Source organism: Haliotis rufescens, unplaced genomic scaffold, assembly GCF_023055435.1.
Source record: "Haliotis rufescens isolate VD_foot unplaced genomic scaffold, xgHalRufe1.0.p SCAF_82, whole genome shotgun sequence".
Taxonomy (NCBI): Eukaryota; Metazoa; Mollusca; class Gastropoda; order Lepetellida; family Haliotidae; genus Haliotis; species Haliotis rufescens.
In genome coordinates this window covers 984,385-1,008,053 of record NW_025964375.1, presented here as the reverse complement: position 1 = coordinate 1,008,053, position 23,669 = coordinate 984,385, and the positions used below count along the sequence as shown (strand labels likewise).

Genomic DNA, 23,669 nt, shown 5'->3' with positions numbered 1-23,669 from the left:
TGTCTAGTATGTTGCAGGTTGATGTCAATGATGCATTGTGTCGAGTATGTTGCAGGTTGAAGTCAATGATGCATTGTGTCGAGTATGTTGCTGCATTGTGTCGAGTATGTTGCTGCATTGTGTCGAGTATGTTGCAGGTTGAAGTCAATGATGCATTGTGTCGAGTATGTTGCTGCATTGTGTCGAGTATGTTGCTGGTTGATGTCAATGATGCATTGTGTCGAGTATGTTGCTGGTTGATGTCAATGATGCATTGTGTCGAGTATGTTGCAGGTTGATGTCAATGATGCATTGTGTCGAGTATGTTGCAGGTTGATGTCAATGATGCATTGTGTTGAGTATGTTGCAGGTTGAAGTCAATGATGCATTGTGTCGAGTATGATGCAGGTTGATGGCAATGATGCATTGTGTCGAGTATGTTGCAGGTTGAAGTCAATGATGCATTGTGTCGAGTATGTTGCAGGTTGATGTCAATGATGCATTGTGTCGAGTATGTTGCAGGTTGAAGTCAATGATGCATTGTGTCGAGTATGTTGCAGGTTGATGTTCATGATGCATTGTGTCGAGTATGTTGCAGGTTGAAGTCAATGATGCATTGTGTCGAGTATGTTGCCGGTTGAAGTCAATGATGCATTGTGTCGAGTATGTTGCTGCATTGTGTCGAGTATGTTGCTGCATTGTGTCGAGTATGTTGCAGGTTGAAGTCAATGATGCATTGTGTCGAGTATGTTGCTGCATTGTGTCGAGTATGTTGCTGCATTGTGTCGAGTATGTTGCTGGTTGATGTCAATGATGCATTGTGTCAAGTATGTTGTTGCAGTGTGTCGAGTATGTTGCTGGTTGATGTCAATGACGCATTGTGTCGAGTATGTTGCTGGTTGATGTCAATGATGCATTGTGTCAAGTATGTTGCAGGTTGATGTCAATGATGCATTGTGTCGAGTATGTTGCAGGTTGATGTCAATGATGCATTGTGTCGAGTATGTTGCAGGTTGATGTCAATGATGCATTGTGTCGAGTATGTTGCAGGTTGAAGTCAATGATGCATTGTGTCGAGTATGATGCAGGTTGATGTCAATGATGCATTGTGTCGAGTATGTTGCAGGTTGAAGTCAATGATGCATTGTGTCGAGTATGTTGCAGGTTGATGTCAATGATGCATTGTGTCGAGTATGTTGCAGGTTGAAGTCAATGATGCATTGTGTCGAGTATGTTGCAGGTTGATGTTCATGATGCATTGTGTCGAGTATGTTGCAGGTTGAAGTCAATGATGCATTGTGTCGAGTATGTTGCCGGTTGAAGTCAATGATGCATTGTGTCGAGTATGTTGCTGCATTGTGTCGAGTATGTTGCTGCATTGTGTCGAGTATGTTGCAGGTTGAAGTCAATGATGCATTGTGTCGAGTATGTTGCTGCATTGTGTCGAGTATGTTGCTGCATTGTGTCGAGTATGTTGCTGGTTGATGTCAATGATGCATTGTGTCAAGTATGTTGTTGCAGTGTGTCGAGTATGTTGCTGGTTGATGTCAATGACGCATTGTGTCGAGTATGTTGCTGGTTGATGTCAATGATGCATTGTGTCAAGTATGTTGCAGGTTGATGTCAATGATGCATTGTGTCGAGTATGTTGCTGGTTGATGTCAATGATGCATTGTGTCGAGTATGTTGCAGGTTGATGTCAATGATGCATTGTGTCGAGTATGTTGCAGGTTGATGTCAATGATGCATTGTGTCGAGTATGTTGCTGGTTGATGTCAATGATGCATTGTGTCGAGTATGTTGCAGGTTGAAGTCAATGATGCATTGTGTCGAGTATGTTGCTGGTTGATGTCAATGATGCATTGTGTCGAGTATGTTGCAGGTTGAAGTCAATGATGCATTGTGTCGAGTATGTTGCAGGTTGAAGTCAATGATGCATTGTGTCGAGTATGTTGCAGGTTGAAGTCAATGATGCATTTTGTCGAGTATTTTTGCTGGTTGAAGTCAATGATGCATTGTGTCGAGTATGTTGCCGGTTGAAGTCAATGATGCATTGTGTTGAGTATGTTGCTGCATTGTGTCGAGTATGTTGCTGCATTGTGTCGAGTATGTTGCAGGTTGAAGTCAATGATGCATTGTGTCGAGTATGTTGCAGGTTGAAGTCAATGATGCATTGTGTCGAGTATGTTGCAGGTTGAAGTCAATGATGCATTGTGTCGAGTATGTTGCAGGTTGAAGTCAATGATGCATTGTGTCGAGTATGTTGCAGGTTGATGTCAATGATGCATTTTGTCTAGTATGTTGCAGGTTGATGTCAATGATGCATTGTGTCGAGTATGTTGCAGGTTGAAGTCAATGATGCATTGTGTTGAGTATGTTGCCGGTTGAAGTCAATGATGCATTGTGTTGAGTATGTTGCAGGTTGATGTCAATGATGCATTGTGTCGAGTATGTTGCTGGTTGAAGTCAATGATGCATTTTGTCGAGTATGTTGCAGGTTGAAGTCAATGATGCATTGTGTCGAGTATGTTGCCGGTTGAAGTCAATGATGCATTGTGTTGAGTATGTTGCAGGTTGATGTCAATGATGCATTGTGTCGAGTATGTTGCTGGTTGAAGTCAATGATGCATTTTGTCGAGTATGTTGCAGGTTGAAGTCAATGATGCATTGTGTCGAGTATGTTGCCGGTTGAAGTCAATGATGCATTGTGTTGAGTATGTTGCAGGTTGATGTCAATGATGCATTGTGTCGAGTATGTTGCTGGTTGATGTCAATGATGCATTGTGTCGAGTATGTTGCTGGTTGATGTCAATGATGCATTGTGTTGAGTATGTTGCAGGTTGATGTCAATGATGCATTGTGTCGAGTATGTTGCTGGTTGATGTCAATGATGCATTGTGTCGAGTATGTTGCAGGTTGAAGTCCATAAAGAAGGAAATACGTAAGGAAGAGTTGGCAACGGAGGAACGCGCCAAACGTAAAGAGGAACAGCTTGAGAAGAATAAAGACAAACCCAAGAAGCTTGGCAAACACAAGTATCCTTGACATTACAAGTGGCGAACTGTACAGAAATATGGGCTGTGTCAGTTGCTCAGTGTTTAGGCTTGTTATTTGTTTTCACACAAAAAAAGGGCCTAAAATTGAGTGAAGGTGGTCAAAAAGTAAAACAAATTTCAACTTCCAGATAAGTACTGCCAGTAATGAATGTTAAACCTGCATGTTTTATCATGGCAAGTTCCTGAATGATAATTCTGTTTGGGTTAAGATTATATACATATCAATCACCATATCTTATGAACAGTGGTTATAAATTCCCATGTTTTATTCATTTCACCTAATTGTAAAACAGTGAGCACAATTTTTCTCTCTTCTAATTTCATGGTTTTATTTGTTGGACGTTCTCGTAAACCAACTAAAAATATATATGGCCTTAGTAGATGCATATCCATGACTGTTACTCCTAAGGTGAAGATGAAGTGAAATGGTGTTCAACAATATTGCACTTATCATGCATATATGGTGATGCGTGCTTGCATGCGTCCAGACTTGCGCCATCTTCTGTCCTGAACACCAGGCAGAGTAACAAGAAGTCCCATCTTATCGTATGACATGACCAGGGAATCGAAACACCAACCTTCTGCTTTCCATACTGTTGTAATTAAGACTTGTAAATTTTGAGTTTTAAAAAAAGCTGGGTTACAGAGCTGAGGTGTCTTGTCATCTGTCGAGGGTTTCCGTAGCAAAATGTTACCCAGTGCTTGTCATGCTTGACTCGAGCTATGACACAATCTGTGATCTGGCCACATTGGCTGCAGAACACGACATGGATAGATCACTTCCTCGTTGCTGTGTTTAACATGCCACACATACAGAGGTGCACTTGCTATGTAGTTGTAGGAATTCTTTTACAAGGAGAGTGACTATGTAATTCGCACAAACTTAGTTTTTATTTATACAGCAAGTCAGTATCCTTGACCTGACCTAGATATGTAGAGCCTGACCTTGACCTTAAGCTTGGCGAGGAGTTGCCTGGGTCACTGAGGTTATTGAAGGTATGTTTGTTTTGAAAATGCATATATATTTAGGAGATAATCATACTGTGTTGTCAATGTAGAGCTAGGTTACCAGTAGATTTAATCTTAAATTGTTAGTTTTTTCTTTTCTACAGATATTAGTTGTTGCTGTGATGCAGAGGCCAAATAAGCTGTTAGAATCAGGTGGTTATTATCCCCTATAGGATCAGAGTTCGTCTGTCCATTCAAATGCTTCACAAAGGGGACAAATTTTCTCAAAACTATTTCAGTAAGAGAAATGAAATTTTACACACTGATGTAACTGGTCATGAGTTTGAAAATTAGTGTTATGGCCCTTGTTCCATGCCTTTCATCTTGGTGCATATTGAGTGAAATGGGGACAAGTTTTCTCAGAAACTTCTGAAGTTACATGAATGAAAGTTTTCATGCTTGCCTAAAAGATACTTGTCAAGACTAAATTCGAAAATTGGTCAGATCAATTATTTACTGCTCTTCATCCATGTTATTTTACTTAGTGCATAGTGTCTGCAGTGGGGACAACTTTTCTCAGAAAATAGTTAGCTTATACAAGAGATATTTATCAAGACTGAGGTATTTATTTTGGAGGCCATTTGTGTGTATAAATGTCACATTTAATCATTTTTTTCCATCTCTTATAAAGGCTTTTTTTTATATTCACTACTACATGAACAAACCTTCAAATGTGCCCATGGCAGCTAGGGGATAGTGATGACGCTGTTTGCGTGTTACCTGGTTGACCAATCAGAATGGAGTATTTTCTGAATTCATTTTAGAATTAATACATACAGGCCCTGACGATTTGTATCAATTTGAAAAGCACTTATTTCTGTGAATCAGTAAATATCCTAGTTTCCAGTGTGGTGTCTATTATTTTTGTGTGTGTGTGTGTGTTGCATTTGTTCTTTAGTAGCATCTGAGTCTGGTTGTTGAACAATGTCTTCTGCTGCAAGAATAAAATCATTTTAAATTCGTAACACTTGTATTTGAGGATGGTTTCATCTTTAATCTAGCGACATTGAATGCTTTCCTTCTAGCCTGAAGGCTATCTCATCAAGGACATGTTCCACAGTCTACAGAAGCGGAACATCATTGAGACGAGGGAGAAGGCCAAGTAAGTGTTATTGTTGTTCATTAACCCTTTTCCTACTTATGATCCCTACAGGGATTCCTTGTCCCCTGTGCCCGTGAAGGTTTGGGGTTAGAATCCGTCTTCAGCAACCCATACTTGCAAAGTCAACTATACTTTTTGTAAGAAGCGACTACAGGATCAGATTGTCAGACTCGCTGATGAGATTGATGCGTTTCATTGAATCCCAATTGGCTGGATTGATGCTCATGATGTTAATCACTGGATTATCTGGTCCAGACTCGATTATTTAAAGACCGCCGTCTTATAGCTGGAATATTGCTGAGTGCGGTGTTAAACAACTAACAAAACAAACAAATCCTTGTCCCCTGTGCAGGGCTGTTGTTAGACCCAGGCCCCATGAAGCAATCTCAGTGTTATGTCTGTCTTCATTCATTGTTTAAGTCTAGCATCCTTCTTGCGATAAGACCACTTTGTGGAACAGGACCAGGCTTGTATAGTGTGTCATCGTATCCAGACAGGATGGATCATGTTCACACTTTAAAAACACTGGAACTACACCTCTGCAATATGGCTTAAATACTACTACTGTGGCATAAGCTTCCTACTTGTTGTGATGGAGGTCTTTCCTAGATTTCATCTGGCGATTCCGGGTTAGAATAGGTCCCCAGTAACCTGTGCTTGTTGTATGAGGCGACCACATGCAGATTCCAGGTTAGAATAGGTCCCCAGCAACCTCTGCTGGTCATAAGAGGCGACCCTGTGGAAATTCCGGGTTAGAATAGGTCCCCAGCAACCTGTGCTTGTTGTATGAGGCGACCACGCGGGGATTCCAGGTTAGAATAGGTCCCCAGTAACCTATGCTGGTTGTAAAAGGCGACCAGGTGGAGTTCTGGGTTAGAATAGGTCCCCAGCAACCTATGCTGGTTGTAAGAGGCAACCCTGCGTGAATTCGGGGTAAGAATAGGTCCTCAGCAACCAGTCAGGGCCTGTCACTTGGTTGATAGTGCGCCCACAGTAATTGATGTTCACAATATCAATAACTGTATTGTCTGTTTCAGGCCACTGTCAAACTGGAATATTGCGGAGTGTGGTGTTAAACAACAGACAAACAAAAATCTTTCCTAGATTATTGTCACAATATTACTGAAACAAAGTAATGCTTTATTTCACTTCGCTCTTTCCTAGATACTGGGTTGTCAGTGAATCTTTTCTATTTTGCAGGAAACCAAAGAATAGGCGACCAAAGTTCTTTGAGAGGAAATCACACCGAGAAATTACGTGAGTGTTCCGTATGTGAAAGAAGGAAGTTCAGTGAGGGTTGTGTACTGGTATGTGCAGGCTAAACCCTACTGAAGTCAGTAATGATACCCTTGCATATCACCTATCTCACGCTTGTGCTGGATACAACCTTAATTTTCATGTGTTCAATAAGATTTTGCAATGCAAAGTACAGTCAAGTCTGGTTAATCCGACATTGTTGGTTGCATATGATTATGTCGGATTAACGAGTATGTCGGACAAACAAAATTAGGTAGTATCAACGTTCGTGATCGGAAATTGGAAACTACATTATAGATAATGATTCAAACATGTTGTAATAAAAAAAGGAAAAAGGAAATATTCATATTATTGTGTTACATTGTTAGCGGAATATGTTTTCTTATCATGCAACCTCAAACTTTAAACACAAAACTGACGTGATCTGTAATGGGATGTCCTCAGGAGTAGCGAGAACTTTTAATGAGATTACTTCAATCTAGGCATGTGATTAATCCTGTTTTGCTTATTTAAAGCAATAATTGTTAAGCAAGTTTATCTCTGCAGCCATAAAAATATGCAGCTACTCGCCGACTTGTCTTGCATCAAAACACGGGGCTGTGTACTTGTGGGCAGATGACCACAGAGTACGCTGATCACTGTGTCGGATTAACGAGACTGATTAATGAGTGATTCCGGTAATCGTTGCAAATTAGGTGTGTCGGAGTGCGAGACTGTCGGATTAAGGTGTCTAAATAGCACTGATTTAATCAGTTCCCATCATTTGTGTCGGATAAAGCCGATTGTCGGATTAACAAGACTTGACTGTACTTCTCAATGACTGACAATACCATTTGCACATAAAAATTCTTTTTCATTGCAGATAAAATGACAACAACAAAAAGTCCAAGTCAGAAAATTAACAGTTGCTTATTTGTTCATGGATGTGTAAATAAAATGACCTATACATAAAATAATGAAATTGTTCTAATTCAGATCTACCCTGCCCCAATACATACTTCTGAGTGAGTGAATATTGCCAGTGGTGACCAGACCTGTAAGGGATAAAACAATGTTCTCACACTGTCAACCAATGGCTAGCCTCCTCCAGATTGCCTCGTGTAGGTAACTGATAATTATATTCTGGTTACTGAAAACTTAATGTGCATCAAACCCAAATGACATCTTTATGATACAAAGTGCTCCTGCAACCACACTATGGATTGTAGTACTTGTACAGGGGTGTTACATTACAAGTGTCCTTCAGTGACCAACACAGGTCTTGTCCCCCTGTTTGGCCCAGGCATGTAGACCTCCATGCATATCCTTCAGTAAACAGGAAAGTCCTTGTCCACCTGTCTGGCCCAGGCGTCCATGGACGTCCTTCAGTAGACAGGGAAGTCCTTGTCCACCTGTCTGGCCAGACCTCCATGGACATCCTTCTGTAGACAGGGAAGTCCTTGTCCACCTGTCTGGCCAGACCTCCATGGACATCCTTCTGTAGACAGGGAAGTCCTTGTCCACCTGTCTGGCCCAGGCGTCCATGGACATCCTTCAGTAGACAGGGAAGTCCTTGTCCACCTGTCTGGCCAGACCTCCATGGACGTCCTTCAGTAGACAGGGAAGTTCTTGTCCACCTGCCTGGCCCAGGCATGCAGACCTCCACGGATGTCCTTTAGTGTCACATTACAGTCTGACAAGGAATGTTGAAGGGACCTGACTGCATTCTGAGAGTCGTTACCTCGACGACACACCAGCACAACCGATACTGGGCTGTTGCCACCTGTTGGTTGTTTCTTTACTGTTGATTTCAACCTCTCTACACAATCAGCTTTGTCTATTGAAGATATTGGTATATCTGAGATTGGTCAAGAAATGTACAAATTATTTCTTCCACTGCAATTTAGTTATCTTATCCTGCAATATAGGAACATAAGATTTTATTTCTCCTTACTATTTCATATATAATCAGAGACGTACTACACATAAATTGTTTAAGTTAATTAAATGCTTGACATATGAAAATGTTAAGGGTGTCCTTATTTAGGAATTGAGAAAATTTCAATCTTTCATGGAAGCCAAGACTTGCAGATAATTACTGTTAATCAACTTGAAAACTATACGATAGTGGTAATGTGTTGAATAATGGAGTTGGGTGATGACAAGGATACTGACTGAAGGGTGTGGTAGCTGACAGATGCCCATCTCCACCTCTGTCCGTACGTCCACCAGAATGTGGGGTGACCCCTTCACCATCATCTCTTGGTAAACCTATGTCAAACAGAAAATGAACAACCAAATCACTGAAGAGTTAACAGGACCAGGGTTAACAGGACCAGCATTAACAGGGGTTGGCATTACAGTGTCCCATGCTTCATAACATTCCAGACCGCCTCCGTGGTCTAATGGTAGAGTGTCCGCCTGGAGAGCCGAAGGTCCGGGGTTCGATCCCCAGCCGTGTCATATCAAAAGACTTTAAAAGATGGTACTTGTTGTTACCCTGTCTGACGCTCGACATTAAAGGGCTAAAACAAGGACTGGTCGGCTCGGAGTCAGTATACATTGCCTGAGTGGGTATTCATGTTAAACTGTGGCATGGTATCTCAGTGTGCTAGCACTATAAATCGGCATCAGTCCGGACTAGTACAAGCAGCCACACACACATATATACACGTGCATGCACGTCGCTATACAAGTGCAATAGTCTTGGACGCAATGTTAAACCCCATTTTACCTCACCTCATAACACTCCAACACATTGGTAGTCTTGGCATTGAGTGCATGTTCTGCATGCATAATTTATCATCCATGCTCCACAATGACCCTGACCTTTGCCAGTCCACTGACAAGCTCATGTGTCAGGATTTCTAGATATAAGTTTCATGTTTATAAAGAGATAAATCCCAAACAAGGTATATATCAAGTGTAGTGATGATAGTATGAATACTTTTGAAAAAAGAAGCATGTAATCACAACATTAGTAATTTTCTCATGACCTTTGACCTCATGCCATGTGTCAAAATAACACCCCAAGGTCATGTAGTTTATCCTCTAATGTCAATAACTTTGGTGGTTTTGACCCAAGAAATCACTGGCAGAGGCAGCTGTCAAACTCTCTACCAAACCCAAAATAATTACATGTATTATTATAGCCACGTCATGAAATGTAAGGACAAGCAGCTGTAATCTACCGGTAATTGTACACTGAAGCAATGAAATATATACTTCTGTTGCCATAGCAACCCATATGCCATCATTGTATTTGTACTACTTTCAGAGAATATTATATTACATCGTAATATCTGAATCAAAGCACTGGCACATGAATCATATGAAGCAATAAATGACGATCCTGAAAAATGTCCAATTAAATGGACAGCAACGACTTTGTATAACCATTGTCATTGAAGTTCTCTTTCTCCAATTTCTGGATAATTATCTCTGATGGTATTGACAATTGTTGTCTCCTTAATCACATGTATGTACATTAACATTCTGAAGTTGCTCTTCACTTGCACACACTGGCTCAAGAACAATGACAACAAACATATAATGTGACCCAAAAGGTCTATACAGCCCTATTGAAGTGATATTTCAATTCAAGGTGACACATATGTCGTTGCAAACACAATAGGATCCTGCTGCCCAGCTGGTGCCATGGAAACTAACAACACATGCCATGTACATGAAACACTATGTACAGCACCACTGCACTGAATGTTCTTGATAACATAGTGGAATAAGTTTTTGTACATATTTTTTCTTTTCAATGTACTTTTTTGCCGAAATGATTAATGATTTTAAAAGACAATACTTAATATGTCCATAATTCAAATGTCAATATTTTTGTCTGTAAATCTGGGGAATGGACTACTTTTAAATTTTAATTCTCAGTTTGAAATTCTGATCAGTTCACACTGATTTTGATAATATTAATTTGTACACAATATTGAATGAAACTTTTAATAAAATGAATGTTTAACATCATATTTACCTTTGGGGATATTCTCTCGGAGTCATCTAACACTGTTAGAGCATGTTCCTGAAACAGTTTCACGATTTGTAACTCATAACTGTGAAATTTTCAGATGGTCACATATTCTTAAGTTTCATAGATAGACAGTTTACAGTCTTGTGAGATGTTGTAATTATCTAGTCTTAAGTACCACTGTGCCATTACCCGCTAGTCCAAAACCTGAGTAAAATTTTGTTCGGTCGAGTAAGCACAGAAATATTAGTCCATTTAATAACACTAAAATCGATTCAAATTATGCTAATGGACAATTTCGGACTTGCAGCCTCAAAAGATTTTGGCACATATAGGACTGAAGTCATGCCAGTGATGCAGTTCTATAAGGAAGTGTTACCTAAATCTGTCCTCATCCTATTCAAAGTAATTTGTTTGAAGTGTTTGATTTAAAGAGGATTCATATAACGCAACATCAGGAGAAAAAAAGTCAAATAGCGAGACTTCCAACGAGTGATCTTCTTTGTGAGACAGTCGTACTGGGGACCTTCTGAATCATTGAGGACATAGCTCTCATCACCTTGTCAGTAGCTCGGGCCCCACAGAACTGTTCATAGTCCATGAGCTGGGTGATGGAGGGGTTGTCTCCACACACAGGACACTTGGACTGCCGGGGACGGAGCTTGATGGTGCGGAACATCCCATCCAGGGCATCAAACAGCAGCAGGCGCTGGCTGGAACTAGCTGTAGGGGGCTAAGTAACTTGTAACAATGCATTCTCTCACTACATGATGTCATTGCTGTGACTATCTGTCTTGTGGCATAATCAGATTTGTCAAGAGTCAGATTTGGTCAGTGAGTGAGTGAGTGAGTGAGTGAGTTCGGTTTTACGCCGCTTTTAGCAATAAATCCAGCAATATCACGGCGGGGGACACCAGAAATGGGCTTCGACGTGACGAGTTAACTCTTTAACCGCTAGGCTACCCGACGGCCCCCAGATTTGGTCAGACATGGTTAGATGGTTAGATTCCTATTTTGTAAATTATTTTTTTAATTATATTCATGAAGAAAAAACATCCAAAATATGACCTATTTGCTCTCACTGTAGCAAAATCATCATATATAATGTGTTTACTCATCATAGATAATGAACCGAAAGAGGATACTGTCTGTACACATCTTAAAGGTGATGCAACACAATACAGACAGACCAAACAATCCAGTGATCGATACTACTGTGAGCAGCAGTCCACAGTACGATGCCCTGCTATCAACCAAGTGACTGAGCTTGACCATTTGGTCACTTAGACCAGCATACACTCATGGGGACCTAAAGGTATTCTATGGACACACTTGTCAGAGGGGTACACAAAGTACATGATCTAGACTACCAGTTGTCAGACTTTCATTTTTGTGGAAGCCTTGGTCGCTGAGTGGGTTAGATCACTGACTTTGTGTGCTGGTGATAAAGTGCCACACTCTGGCAGTGTGGGTTCGAATTACGGATTGGACTCAACCCAAAAAGTATCAGAATCTGTACTTTACTAAGAAAGTGTTATCGCAAATATATCATTTGTTAAAGCTGTTCTAACCCGGAATCCCCACAGTGTTCATCATCGGTAGATAGTAAGTTTAGGTTACCTCCGGGTCAATGAAACATACACCTACTATCAGCTTCTGCTTAATTTCCTTGAATAGCTCATCCCGAAGATGCCCTACCACACACCAATACACCACTAACCAAGGATACTGCCGATGTCGGCCACGATCTTGACAGTCTCCAGGGCTTGCAGACACCCAATGATCCCAGGAACTGCAACACAAGAACATGTTACCATGGTTACAGTGCCTTGCCATAACTACCTCACTCCAGGGTTAGAGCCACAATTTCAAACAAGCGGGGCACACTACCCAAGTCGTGGAGTGAGTTGAGGTGGAATGTGTCTACTTGTACTAGTTTGGACTAATGTTGGATTTATATTGCTAGTCCATCGAGATGCCATGCCACAGTCTAACACCGATACTCCTATTCTGACTCCGAGATGCCATGCCACAGTTTAACACCGATACTCCTATTCTGACTTCGAGATGCCATGCCACAGTCTAACACCGATACTCCTATTCTGACTCCGAGATGCCATGCCACAGTTTAACACCGATACTCCTATTCTGACTCCGAGATGCCATGCCACAGTCTAACACTGATACTCCTATTCTGACTCGGAGCTGATCAGTCCTTGTTTTATCCCTTTAATGCCGAGTGCCATGCAGGCAAACAACAAGTAACATCTTTTAATGTCTTTTGGTATGACATGGCCTGGATCAAACCACCAACATTTGCTCTCTGGCGAGACACTCTATCCGTATGATCACGGAGGCAGTCACTCACGAAATGTTGACATGGACGGTGTGCCCTCTATCCCTAATGTTGTGCTGTGAGTCATGCAGGATGCAACACTATCTCACGGTTTTACCTGGACTAACAAACATGGGGGTCAAGGGGACCCTAATAGTTAATTTTAAGGATCCTTGCAGGCAATATGAGTGTCCTCTCAAGTAATGAAATGCATGTACTGTATGTATAGATTTGTTTGTTTGTTGTTTAATGCCGCACTCAGCAATATTCCAGCTATATGATGGCGGTCTGTAAATAATCGAGTCTGGACCAGACAATCCAGTGATTGACAAGCAGTTGGGATACAGTGACATGCTTCAACCAAGTTGGGATACAATGACATGCTTCAACCAAGTTGGGATACAATGACATGCTTCAACCAAGTCAGTGAGCCTGACCACCTGATTCGTTAGTCACCTCTTACGACAAGCATTGTAGCCTTTTATGGTAAGCATGGATTGCTGAATACCTATTCTACCCCAAATCTTCACAGATCCTGTATGTTTAGACAATTACTTTAGAGCCTTGAATGAATCATAGGACTTGATGGATGAAATAACAGACACCCATAATTGCTCCTCATACGCTGTAGGTACAATGAATCTCTGCATCCATTCTCTACATATGTACGTGCTGGACGTCTGTGCGTGTCATAAACGCCCTGGTTGCTGTAATAGCCTTGTAGCTGTTGCATCTGCAGGTGTCGCTGTACTGACCTACTCCCAGCACACCACCCTCGGAGCAGTTGGTGACTGTTTCGGGCGGCGGAGGTTTGGGGAACAGGCATCGGTAGCAGGGGCCCCCTCGGTGGTTGTACACGGTCAGCTGGAAGAAGATCACATGATTTAAAAACTACAAGGAACTGGCTGACATGTCTGGTACTTTTTTATATACCATACAAACACTTCACACTTTCCATTGAAAATTGTATCGCACACTGTCATATGTATACCATGCGATCCAACCAAAACAGCCACGTGAGAAAGGAGGAGGTGAGAGGGACTGCATGTTATGCATTTAATTTTTTAAAAATGGAAAACATTGATATAAATCATTATGCAAGTTATCAGATGTGTTCAGAATTAGACTCGGTTCATGTTAATAATTGCATGTTTGGGAGGCACTGTATGCTTAGGTACAGCTAAAACAGCTGTCCAAACCTTGTAGATGTAAGACAGAAAAAAGGCGAGTTGTCAGCCATTTGAATATGTGTGATCATTGTCATACCAATATTTCAAAGTTTTCTGAAAATTTAAATTTGATATTTCCATGAGCCAAACAGGACCCTTATCCTACCTCGTCCTTTGAGTTATGAGTTTTATCTCATGTTCCTGAAACCCTTGCATCATAGAACTAACTAGTATTGTTCAACATGGCACAAATGTCAAAATAACTGGCAAAAACACAAACCGACTAAAATGTTAAATTAATTATAAATGATTGATAATATACAATAAGTAATAATATACGATAATTAACAACTAGCCACTGGTATTGACATAATAGTGTGAATCAACTACATGCATATCTCAATCTGATATCCATTATCTCAACGCTATCATGAGCATATCTCATACGACCTATGAAATGGCAACAGACAGGTCTTTAAAAGTATCAACGACCTATGAAATGACAACGGACAGGTCTACAAAAGTATCATAGACCTATAAAATGACAACGGACAGGTCTACAAAAGTATCAAAGACCTATAAAATGACAACAGACAGGTCTTCAAAAGTACCAAAGACCTATGAAATGACAACAGACAGATCTACAAAAGAACCAATGACCTATGAAATGACAACAGACAGATCAACAAAAGCACCAATGACCTATGAAATGACAACAGACAGGTCTACAAAAGTACCAAAGACCTATGAAATGACAACAGACTGGTCTTCAAAAGTACCAAAGACCTATGAAATGACAACAGACAGGTCTTCAAAAGTACCAATGACCTATGAAATGACAACGGACGGGTCTACAAAAGTATCAAAGACCTATAAAATGACAACAGACAGATCTACAAAAGTACCAATGACCTATGAAATGACAACAGACAGATCTACAAAAGCACCAATGACCTATGAAATGACAACAGACAGGTCTACAAAAGTACCAAAGACCTATGAAATGACAACAGACAGGTCTTCAAAAGTACAAAAGACCTATGAAATGACAACAGACAGGTCTTCAAAAGTACCAAAGACCTATTAAATGACAACAGACAGGTCTTCAAAAGTACCAAAGACCTATGAAATGACAACAGACAGGTCTTCAAAAGTACCAATGACCTATGAAATGACAACAGACTGGTCTTCAAAAGTACCAAAGACCTATGAAATGACAACAGACAGGTCTACAAAAGTATCAAAGACCTATAAAATGACAACAGACAGATCTACAAAAGTACCAATGACCTATGAAATGACAACAGACAGATCTACAAAAGCACCAATGACCTATGAAATGACAACAGACAGGTCTACAAAAGTACCAAAGACCTATGAAATGACAACAGACAGGTCTTCAAAAGTACAAAAGACCTATGAAATGACAACAGACAGGTCTTCAAAAGTACCAAAGACCTATGAAATGACAACAGACAGGTCTTCAAAAGTACCAAAGACCTATGAAATGACAACAGACAGGTCTTCAAAAGTACCAATGACCTATGAAATGACAACAGACAGGTCTTCAAAAGTACCAAAGACCTATGAAATGACAACAGACAGATCTACAAAAGCACCAATGACCTGTGACAACTGAGACATGGCTGATTCCTGCTGTCCCTGTGTCCTGTACTCACCTGCCCCTCAAACCTGAGGGCGCTGCCCGACACCAGGGGTTTCCCTGCCAGCACACAGGCATCGTTCAGAAGGTAGCGGGTCGCCACATTGTCACTAGCATCCAGCACAACATCATACCTTACATGTTAAGGGTCACATAAAAAAACTTGTAGGCGTTCTCAAACATATCCTCTGTATGTCCAGTGGTCGCATTTCGGTCGTCTACACAACCCTTGGATCCATTCCCGTGGTTCTCACAATTTCAAATTACTCACCCTTGAGTTCATTAGCCAATTTGATTTGATACGCTACTCAGTCTAACAGACCGATCCTCAACCAGTCCGATTACTTACGAGAATTTGCAAGAAATCTAACATTGAAAAACTGACTGACACACAACAGGAAAGGATGTCTTCATGTCCATTTAAACTGGCCATGGCCTATTTATACTACGCAGTATCTGATTGGTTGTAATCGACCAACCTGCTTAAAAACCATTCACACATTAAAATCAAGATTCCAAACACTATAAGTTGGCCAAATTATTGGTGAGAATAGAGACCGATTCTGTTTCTCACCTACCATTTGTCAAACGAGTTGGCAAACTGTTTTCTCAATGTTAGCAGACACAAACTTCTGTTTGTAAACATAAATCAGGATACTTAAGTTTGTCCTGTGAAGTCCAATCAGAAGTAAATTCCAAAGTGATGCAAGTTCTAGATTTTCGCCACTTTATTGAAATCAACAGGCATGGGTAAGGCGATGACCTGGTTGATTGTGTGTCATTGAACCCCAATGTCAACACTGATGCTCATACTGTCAACTCTGGACCACAAAGATTTTGAGTGAAATGACAGTCATAAGTTTAGGCTAAACCAACAGTCACGATTGTCTGCGGCTTCAAAAGCTTTGTGGATCAGGATTTGGGTTTGTCTGCCCCAGACTGGATTATCTAGTCAGTCTGCAGTGGTACAGCTAGAATATTGGTAACTGTGTGTGAAGCAGCATTCTCTCATTCACTGACACACACCACCAATCCAAGCTCTTTCCAAGCGTTTGACACCTTCGTTACGCTCTCAGTAATACGTTGCCGTCAGTTTGGGTGCGGCCATTACAAGAACCTTGAAATTTGCCCTCCAACCCCAAACGTTTGTACTTTCGTTTATGTTTTTGAAATGCCATCATAGTGAATTTTGAAAAGGTTTACAACGGACCATATTACCCTGACGAATCTAACTTTTTGTTTGTTTGATCAAAGATTGTAGATGAACAGAAAATCACCCAACTTCCCCCTTACATTCTTACCATACCAATTACATGATAGTTGAAATGAAAAAGAAATTCAAATCGACAAACAAAGAACGTAATTTAGTTAGGTTAAGTGTATTCGGTGTCAAGGCAGTCATCACTTATTTGTAACAACGGTCCGTCGGCTGCGAGTTCAACTCCCAGCATGGTTGGGGCCACCTATAAAAGTGGGGAACTTTAAAGGTGGCAGCAATAATAAAGAGAGCTCCACCAACGGGCTATCGCTGTGAAGAGCTTGACCACCGGTCATGTCACCCACACGGAGGGGAGTCTTAGCACTGAAGGATACTGTGAGATGATGGCCAGGGCATTGGAGCTGTCCAACTGAAGGCGATACGGGATGTAATGTACTGAAGAGTTCAGCCTGTAACAAGGCAAACAGACTTATTCTGATCAAACTGTACCAGGAATTTGGTGATATTGATATGAGGAGGTTGAATTCTCAGAGATATTTGGTCGAGAGTGAATTGGCCGTGTTGAAAAGTATTCAAGTTTTCAAAAATATTTTGAAATGTGTCAGCTTAATTTTGGGTGAGGAAACTCAAAGAGATGCAGTTATAAACATTTACTATTTAGGTGAAATTTGCCTTTCCTTATAATTGGTATAACTTTACAGTGCTGAACCTATTTTCATAAAATCTGAAAATCCATTTTACACAATCTTTTCACAATGTTCTTATGCAGTGTTTGCCACGTCACACTCAATTACCTCCCATAAAACATGTTATACAGGTATCTATGCTGTCACTGTGTGTACAGTACGAGGCTACTACTCCCCTCTTGCAAGCATGTGTGGCCGACGCTGATTTGGCAACACCCACTCTGTCCTCTGTGTGTAGCACCTGACGATGCAGGTTACTCAGCTCCACCTCGTCGTAGTCTATGACACCCAGCTTACCTGAAATATACAACCATGCATCACAAATATACCGCTACATCACACCAGCTTACCCCAACAAGAGTCATCAGGAGATGACATAGAACCCTGATCTGGTGCAATTCTGAAATGTAGTTTGCCTTTTGGTTCTTTGCTATTTGATACCTTCAGTTCAGTAAAAACAAAAATATGTTGTTCAGTATATTTGAATATCCCAAATCATCAAAAGGAACTAGTTCACCACCAGACTGATCTATATAGTAAGTTCCATCAAGAAATATTCAACAGAGTCCAACTTGTCGTCATGAAAACAAAACAGTTAAAAAAACATAAATCCCATATCATCAAAAGGCACCAGTTCACCACAAGACTGATTTGTTTAGCAAGTTTCAAACAAGAAATATCTAACAATTTGGGCGGTCGGGTAGCCTAGTGGTTAAAGCGTTGGCTCGTCACGCCGAAGACCTGGGTTCGATTCCCGACATGGGTACAATGTGTGAAGCCCATTTCTGGTGTCCCCCGCCGTGATATTGCTGGAATATTGCTAAAAGCGGCGTAAAACCATACTCACTCACTCTAACAATTTGGGAGTTCTGCTCCGGAAATGGAAAATGGACAGATGACATTGGCCGATTGCTATATCCCCCCATTTTTCAAAATGGGGGTATATAAATATCAAACTAGCTGTCAGAGCACCAGATAAGTTGTATATTTGAGTAACATATGGACAACAAATCACCATAACCCAGGTAGATTGCAGCAGGACACCCCAAACCTCGGACCCAGCAATCAGAGCTTACACTATGTCAGGGACTCACCGATCCCTGCTGCCGCCAGGTAGATTGCAGCTGGACACCCCAAACCTTGGCCCCAACAATCAGAGCTTACACTATGTCAGGGACTCACCTATCCCTGCTGTCGCCAGGTAGATTGCAGTAGGACACCCCAAACCTTGGCCCCAACAATCAGAGCTTACACTATGTCAGGGACTCACCTATCCCTGCTGCCGCCAGGTAGATTGCAGTAGGACACCCCAAACCTCCGGCCCCAACAATCAGAGCTTACACTATGTCAGGGACTCACCTATCTCTGCTGCCGCCAGGTAGATTGCAGCAGGACACCCCAAACCTCCGGCCCCAACAATCAGAGCTTACACTATGTCAGGGACTCACCTATCCCTGCTGCCGCCAGGTAGATTGCAGCAGGACACCCCAAACCTCCGGCCCCAACAATCAGAACAGAGGACCTCTGTAATCTCAACTGACCTGGAAAAAGACATATATTTTTTTTAATCTCTCAGCGGCAAATCCTAGGAAATATATTCACAAGTGACTTCCAAGAATGACTTTTTGCAGCCTGATGGAGGATAAAAGCATAACAAGTATTTGTCACAGAAGTGACGAAATGTCCCCCGCCTGTATATACACCAAAATACCAAATATGAAGACAATCCTGCGATAAGTTCTTGAGATATCGCGGCAACACCGTTTTCCAACTCCAAAAGCAGATTTGCCTGCTGTGACCTTGAAAATAGGGTCAAGGTCACCAAAACCGACTGGTGTCTGTATATACACCATAGTTCCAAATATTAAGACAATCCTGCGATTAGTTCTTGAGATATCGCGGCAACACCGTTTTCCAACTCCAAAAGCAGATTTACCTGCTGTGACCTTGAAAATGGGGTCAAGTTCACCAAAACCGACTGGTGTCTGCGGAGTCTGTATATACACCATAGTTCCAAATATGAAAACAATCCAGTGTTTAGTTCTTGAGATATCGCGGCAACTCTGTTTTCCAACTCCAAAAGCAGATTTGCCTGCTGTGACCTTGAAAATGGGGTCAACGTCACCAAAACCGACTGGTGTCTGCGGTGTCTGTATATACACCATAGTTCCAAACATGAAGACAATCCTGCGATTAGTTCTTGAGATATCACGGCAACACCGTTTTCCAACTCCAAAAGCAGATTTACCTGCTGTGACCTTGAAAATGGGGTCAAGTTCACCAAAACCGACTGGTGTCTGCGGAGTCTGTATATACACCATAGTTCCAAATATGAAAACAATCCAGTGTTTAGTTCTTGAGATATCGCGGCAACTCTGTTTTCCAACTCCAAAAGCAGATTTGCCTGCTGTGACCTTGAAAATGGGGTCAAGGTCACCAAAACCGACTGGTGTCTGCGGAGTCTGTATATACACCATAGTTCCAAATATGAAGACAATCCAGTGTTTAGTTCTTGAGATATCGCGGCAACAAACAGGTGGGACGTACGGACGGACGTACGGACGGTCGTGAATACTATATCCCCCGCTTCGCGCTTTCGCGCGGCGGGGGACAAAAAGAGGAAAGCATTTTCTCACCTTGAACACCTATCTCAGGGAGAATGAGCTGCCTGCTGTAGCGAGCGATACCTTCTTTTGTCAGCTCAACAATTCTTTTGCTTGTTGCTGTTGATGGACCACTGACCTCAGTCACTGTTTCAAAATCAGCCTGAGTTCAAGGAAACAAAAAAGATTTTGTGCTTAATCCAACTTGCATTGTATACCATGTATACATACTGTAACTTTTATTCAGTAGTTAGTTTGGTAATCTGAGTTTAAACTTCTGTAGTAAGTGAAATATTTGCACCAAATCATTGTACAGCATTAACCAATAGTCTAAGGGAATTTTTGTTGGTTTATAATACGGGGGCCTCTTACCTTGGTAAACATATTGATACTTGTGTCATGATCTTTTTTTGCATTGTTTCCATAGTTACTTTGCTGTGAAAACATTACAATATTACTCTTAGAGTTTCTGTTCAACCATGAATCCTAACTGAATCAAAACATGCAGACAAACTATTAACCATGTTAACACAATCACTGTAATTACAGCCTTAGAAAGTCATGCTCTTCCGGTGGCCAAGACAACTAAATTCTGTGGATGACAAGTAAACTTCCAAGGATGGTCGTCCTCATTGATTAGTAGCATTTGAGGGCTATAATTCTGAACCAGTTCCAAATGCACAAACCTTAACTGAATAAATCTGACAGAAAATGAAAACACAGTAAACAGCAGAGCTCCAGATAACTTTTTGAGCAACTGAGTTTTTACTCTAGGGTTTCTATTTTAATTGGGTTATTTTATTTTTCATTGGGTTACCAATATTCTTTCCCTCATCTATTCGTCATTCTATTGTGTTTTGGACATTTTAAATACCACATCTGCACGTGTGGTAAGGAATACCTATTTCGTTATACGTTATTGGCCTTTTTTATTTGGGCCGGCTCAATATTTCACATTAACAGTTAACAGTGATAAGTTATTTCCCTACAGTCCTGGTAACAGGACAACACAATCAAACGTCTATTTAAGTTTACCGATATTCATCATTACATCTATCTGACAATTAGACAATGTTATTGCCTGTTGCATAAATCCTTACACTCAGTGCATCACCTGTATAAGTCATTGTTTCACTAAAGTGGCAGACATGTAAGACCTGCATCACTTCGGGCTTTCTTCCCACATTAAGCTGGGACGCTGTTATATATCTGGAATATTGGTAAAAGCGTGTTAAACTCAACTCACTCACTCACTCACTAACTTTCATGACATATGACACAGATAAAATCGAGGCAAACAAAACGCAATTCACATTAACTTGGGTACCCCGAGTTACCCATCCCAGCCCTACCACAAACTCTTTACAGTTAGCCCAGATAAGCTCAATTGGGTTGCCTGGCATATGTAAGACAATGTGACAGTATTGTGCCACCACAACTGTCATCTACTTTACTGGGTTCTTTTTCAGGCAAATTTTCTGCATAGGTTTAACTTTCATTACAGATGGTGTGAAGACGACATTGCAAAATGTCAGATATTCCTGCATGGTTGCTTTCAGCATGTTCAGATTACTCATGGTTGGCGCGACAGTATCTGGTTCATGGGCTTTATGATAACTGGACGCTAGGGTTGTTTATATTGTGCAGTAGCTGATATTCCAACCAGTCTATGAGCACATTACCATTCATTTACTTTTGACAATCTTCAGTTTTCTTTTTTGCCTCGAAAGCTATAGCTCATATCCATCAAAAAGCTCCAGATCATTGGTACCTGATGGTACCACGGGTGCTTTTTGTCAATCTCATGGTAGCCACATGAAGTCAGTGGAATGATTCTTATTCACCCTGGTTTCATCAAAGTCAATGATCTGGAGCCCAGAATGAGATAGTCATGAATGGAGCGGAGATAATCTGACCTCATAGACAAGATGGAATATTTATTTTTCCCTGAAAAACTGCTCAGCCACCGTCACGTGCAGTGTATCGAAGTCCCATCTCATGGAGAGCAAAAATTAATGTAGTCCGGGAAACATTATTTGTGTCCTTAATTTCTTCCCTGAATTCTACTACATGTACCTTCTGCTAATAAAGATTGTCCACTGTATGCCTAATCACCTCTGTATCAAAGCTGTCTAATATCCTCTTACGTCACAGTTTTTGTTTTTGAGATGACCCCTACCTTCCTTGTTTCATTTAGCACATTGTAGGGAAAGCCCTGCAGAGCTTGGGCATTTCTGTAATAGACCCTATCTAAACTAATAAATGGTTTTCCTCTATCTCCCTCAATTAAGTATAAAGGACATGTATACATTTCCTACAACAGATTTCATGTCGTGTACCGTGACTATGTATGTATGTGTTATGCAATCATGGGGGCAGTGTTGACAAAACAAGTGCAGCTCATTTTGTTATTTTCTAAGATGCACATCTAGAATTTTCTCCAATTGACTTGTGTTTTGTGGATTAGATGTTTTATGATGACTACACTATTATTGTTATAAGGGAGTCACATGCACATATTACTATAGTCCGTTTTAGACTGTCATAATTGGACTTGATGAATAAATCTGAACATGCTGGTATTTTTATCCTGTAAAATTGTCAACAGGACTTCTTGTGTCTGAAATATGTCAAAAAACAGGTAGGTGGATCAGTAGTTTCTCAATATTTTAATAGTGACAATCTGTGAACAATTCTATCTTGTTTTCACTGGCAAAACACTTTCTAGCATTTGCGACAGTGTTTTAATTTACACATTAATTATCCTTGATAGTGAAATGGGTGGAAAAATTGCCTGTTACCTGTGAAAGGGAGGTCTGAATTACCTGTAAATAGTTATGGGGCATAGGTATTATCCGCCCTAAAGAAGGTGTTCAGTTATAATTTATCATTTCTTTTAATTTTTTTTCATTCTTTATTCATCTCAGCAGGTACAGCATTTATATATACATGTCATGTCAAGAACATTGTGGTACATAGAAGGATCTATACCGAAACGTCGCTTTTTACAGTTTTAAAGAAGTTGTTATCCATAAAATTGTGTCTACCTTGTAAAAAAGTTTGCATAGTTACAATTTGTAAATGACATTACCTTTGTAGCATTGTAATAACTAATTATCTCATGCTGTATGTGTTCAAAATGGGGCATTAGTCCTTTCCTACATTTTCTGTATATTACTTGTTTTGTTATTAAAAGTACAATATTCAATGGATGATAATTTATCCTGCAGTTTTCTGATACGACAGTGACATCGAAACACGTCTGTATTATATTAGGTTGTGGTATTTAAAATGGGCATATTCCATTCAAGATCTGCATCATGTCGCATTGTAACGGAATTATTACAATATTCTACAAAACGTGTCAGATTGACGAAAGAAAAAATTAAAGAGTTATCTACCTTGATCGAGAGCCGCTATCAGAGACAGATCTCTTTCTGTGTGATTATGTACATATATAAACAGTAACAATGATATAACAAGGTACCTGCTCTTCTATCGCTGCTCTCAGTCTTTCAATTTCTTTGTCCTTGGCCTCTAGCTCAAGTTTTAAACGACGTATTTCCACCTGTTCCATGGTAAAACGTGCAAGTGCTTGGTCACGTGACTAACAAACATACCTACC

General features: G+C 40.7%; 2 protein-coding genes across 6 annotated transcripts in view; one reads left to right on the top strand and one right to left on the bottom strand.

Annotated features, from left to right (window-relative positions):
- The window catches only part of LOC124144273 (ribosome biogenesis protein NOP53-like), a 16,292-nt gene extending 8,937 nt beyond the window's left edge, over positions 1–7,355 (top strand). Inside the window, exons 10-14 of the mRNA XM_048390102.1 lie at positions 2,895–3,014; positions 3,965–4,031; positions 5,069–5,145; positions 6,346–6,402; positions 7,265–7,355. Coding sequence (XP_048246059.1) covers positions 2,895–3,014; positions 3,965–4,031; positions 5,069–5,145; positions 6,346–6,402; positions 7,265–7,268 — 325 coding nt within the window. The 3' untranslated portion in view covers positions 7,269–7,355. The remainder of the gene's footprint in view (positions 1–2,894; positions 3,015–3,964; positions 4,032–5,068; positions 5,146–6,345; positions 6,403–7,264) is intronic.
- LOC124144252 (adenylyltransferase and sulfurtransferase MOCS3-like) lies at positions 7,293–23,667 on the bottom strand. Of its 5 annotated transcripts, none has more exons than XR_007219493.1 (13): positions 23,532–23,667; positions 20,078–20,207; positions 18,890–18,982; positions 17,618–17,738; positions 17,130–17,204; positions 15,553–15,670; positions 13,460–13,568; positions 12,099–12,161; positions 10,929–11,092; positions 10,376–10,423; positions 8,553–8,652; positions 7,906–8,239; positions 7,293–7,849 (listed from the first exon to the last, which is right to left on the bottom strand). XR_007219493.1 is itself a non-coding variant. In XM_046513596.2 (13 exons), exons 1-12 carry the CDS (start codon positions 23,619–23,621, stop codon positions 7,992–7,994), a joined length of 1,359 nt encoding a protein of 452 aa, XP_046369552.2. In that variant the 5' UTR covers positions 23,622–23,667; the 3' UTR covers positions 7,293–7,654; positions 7,971–7,991. The 5 variants fall into 5 exon arrangements, 3 of the variants coding, with proteins under 3 accessions (XP_046369552.2, XP_048246058.1, XP_046369536.2); XR_007219494.1 differs by having other exon boundaries at positions 7,293–7,707; positions 7,934–8,239; XM_046513596.2 differs by having other exon boundaries at positions 7,293–7,654; positions 7,971–8,239.
- Between the last annotated feature and the right edge of the window lie 2 nt (positions 23,668–23,669).

Coding starts and splice junctions, on each gene's coding strand:
- LOC124144252 (XM_046513580.2), bottom strand. CDS start 23,621: ATGGAACAGGTGGAAATACGTCGTTTAAAACTTGAGCTAGAGGCCAAG. Junction 15,671..17,129: donor GCCCTGGCCATCATCTCACA/GTATCCTTCAGT, acceptor TTAACATGTAAG/GTATGATGTTGTGCTGGATG. Junction 13,569..15,552: donor CCCTCAGGTTTGAGGGGCAG/GTGAGTACAGGA, acceptor ATCTTCTTCCAG/CTGACCGTGTACAACCACCG.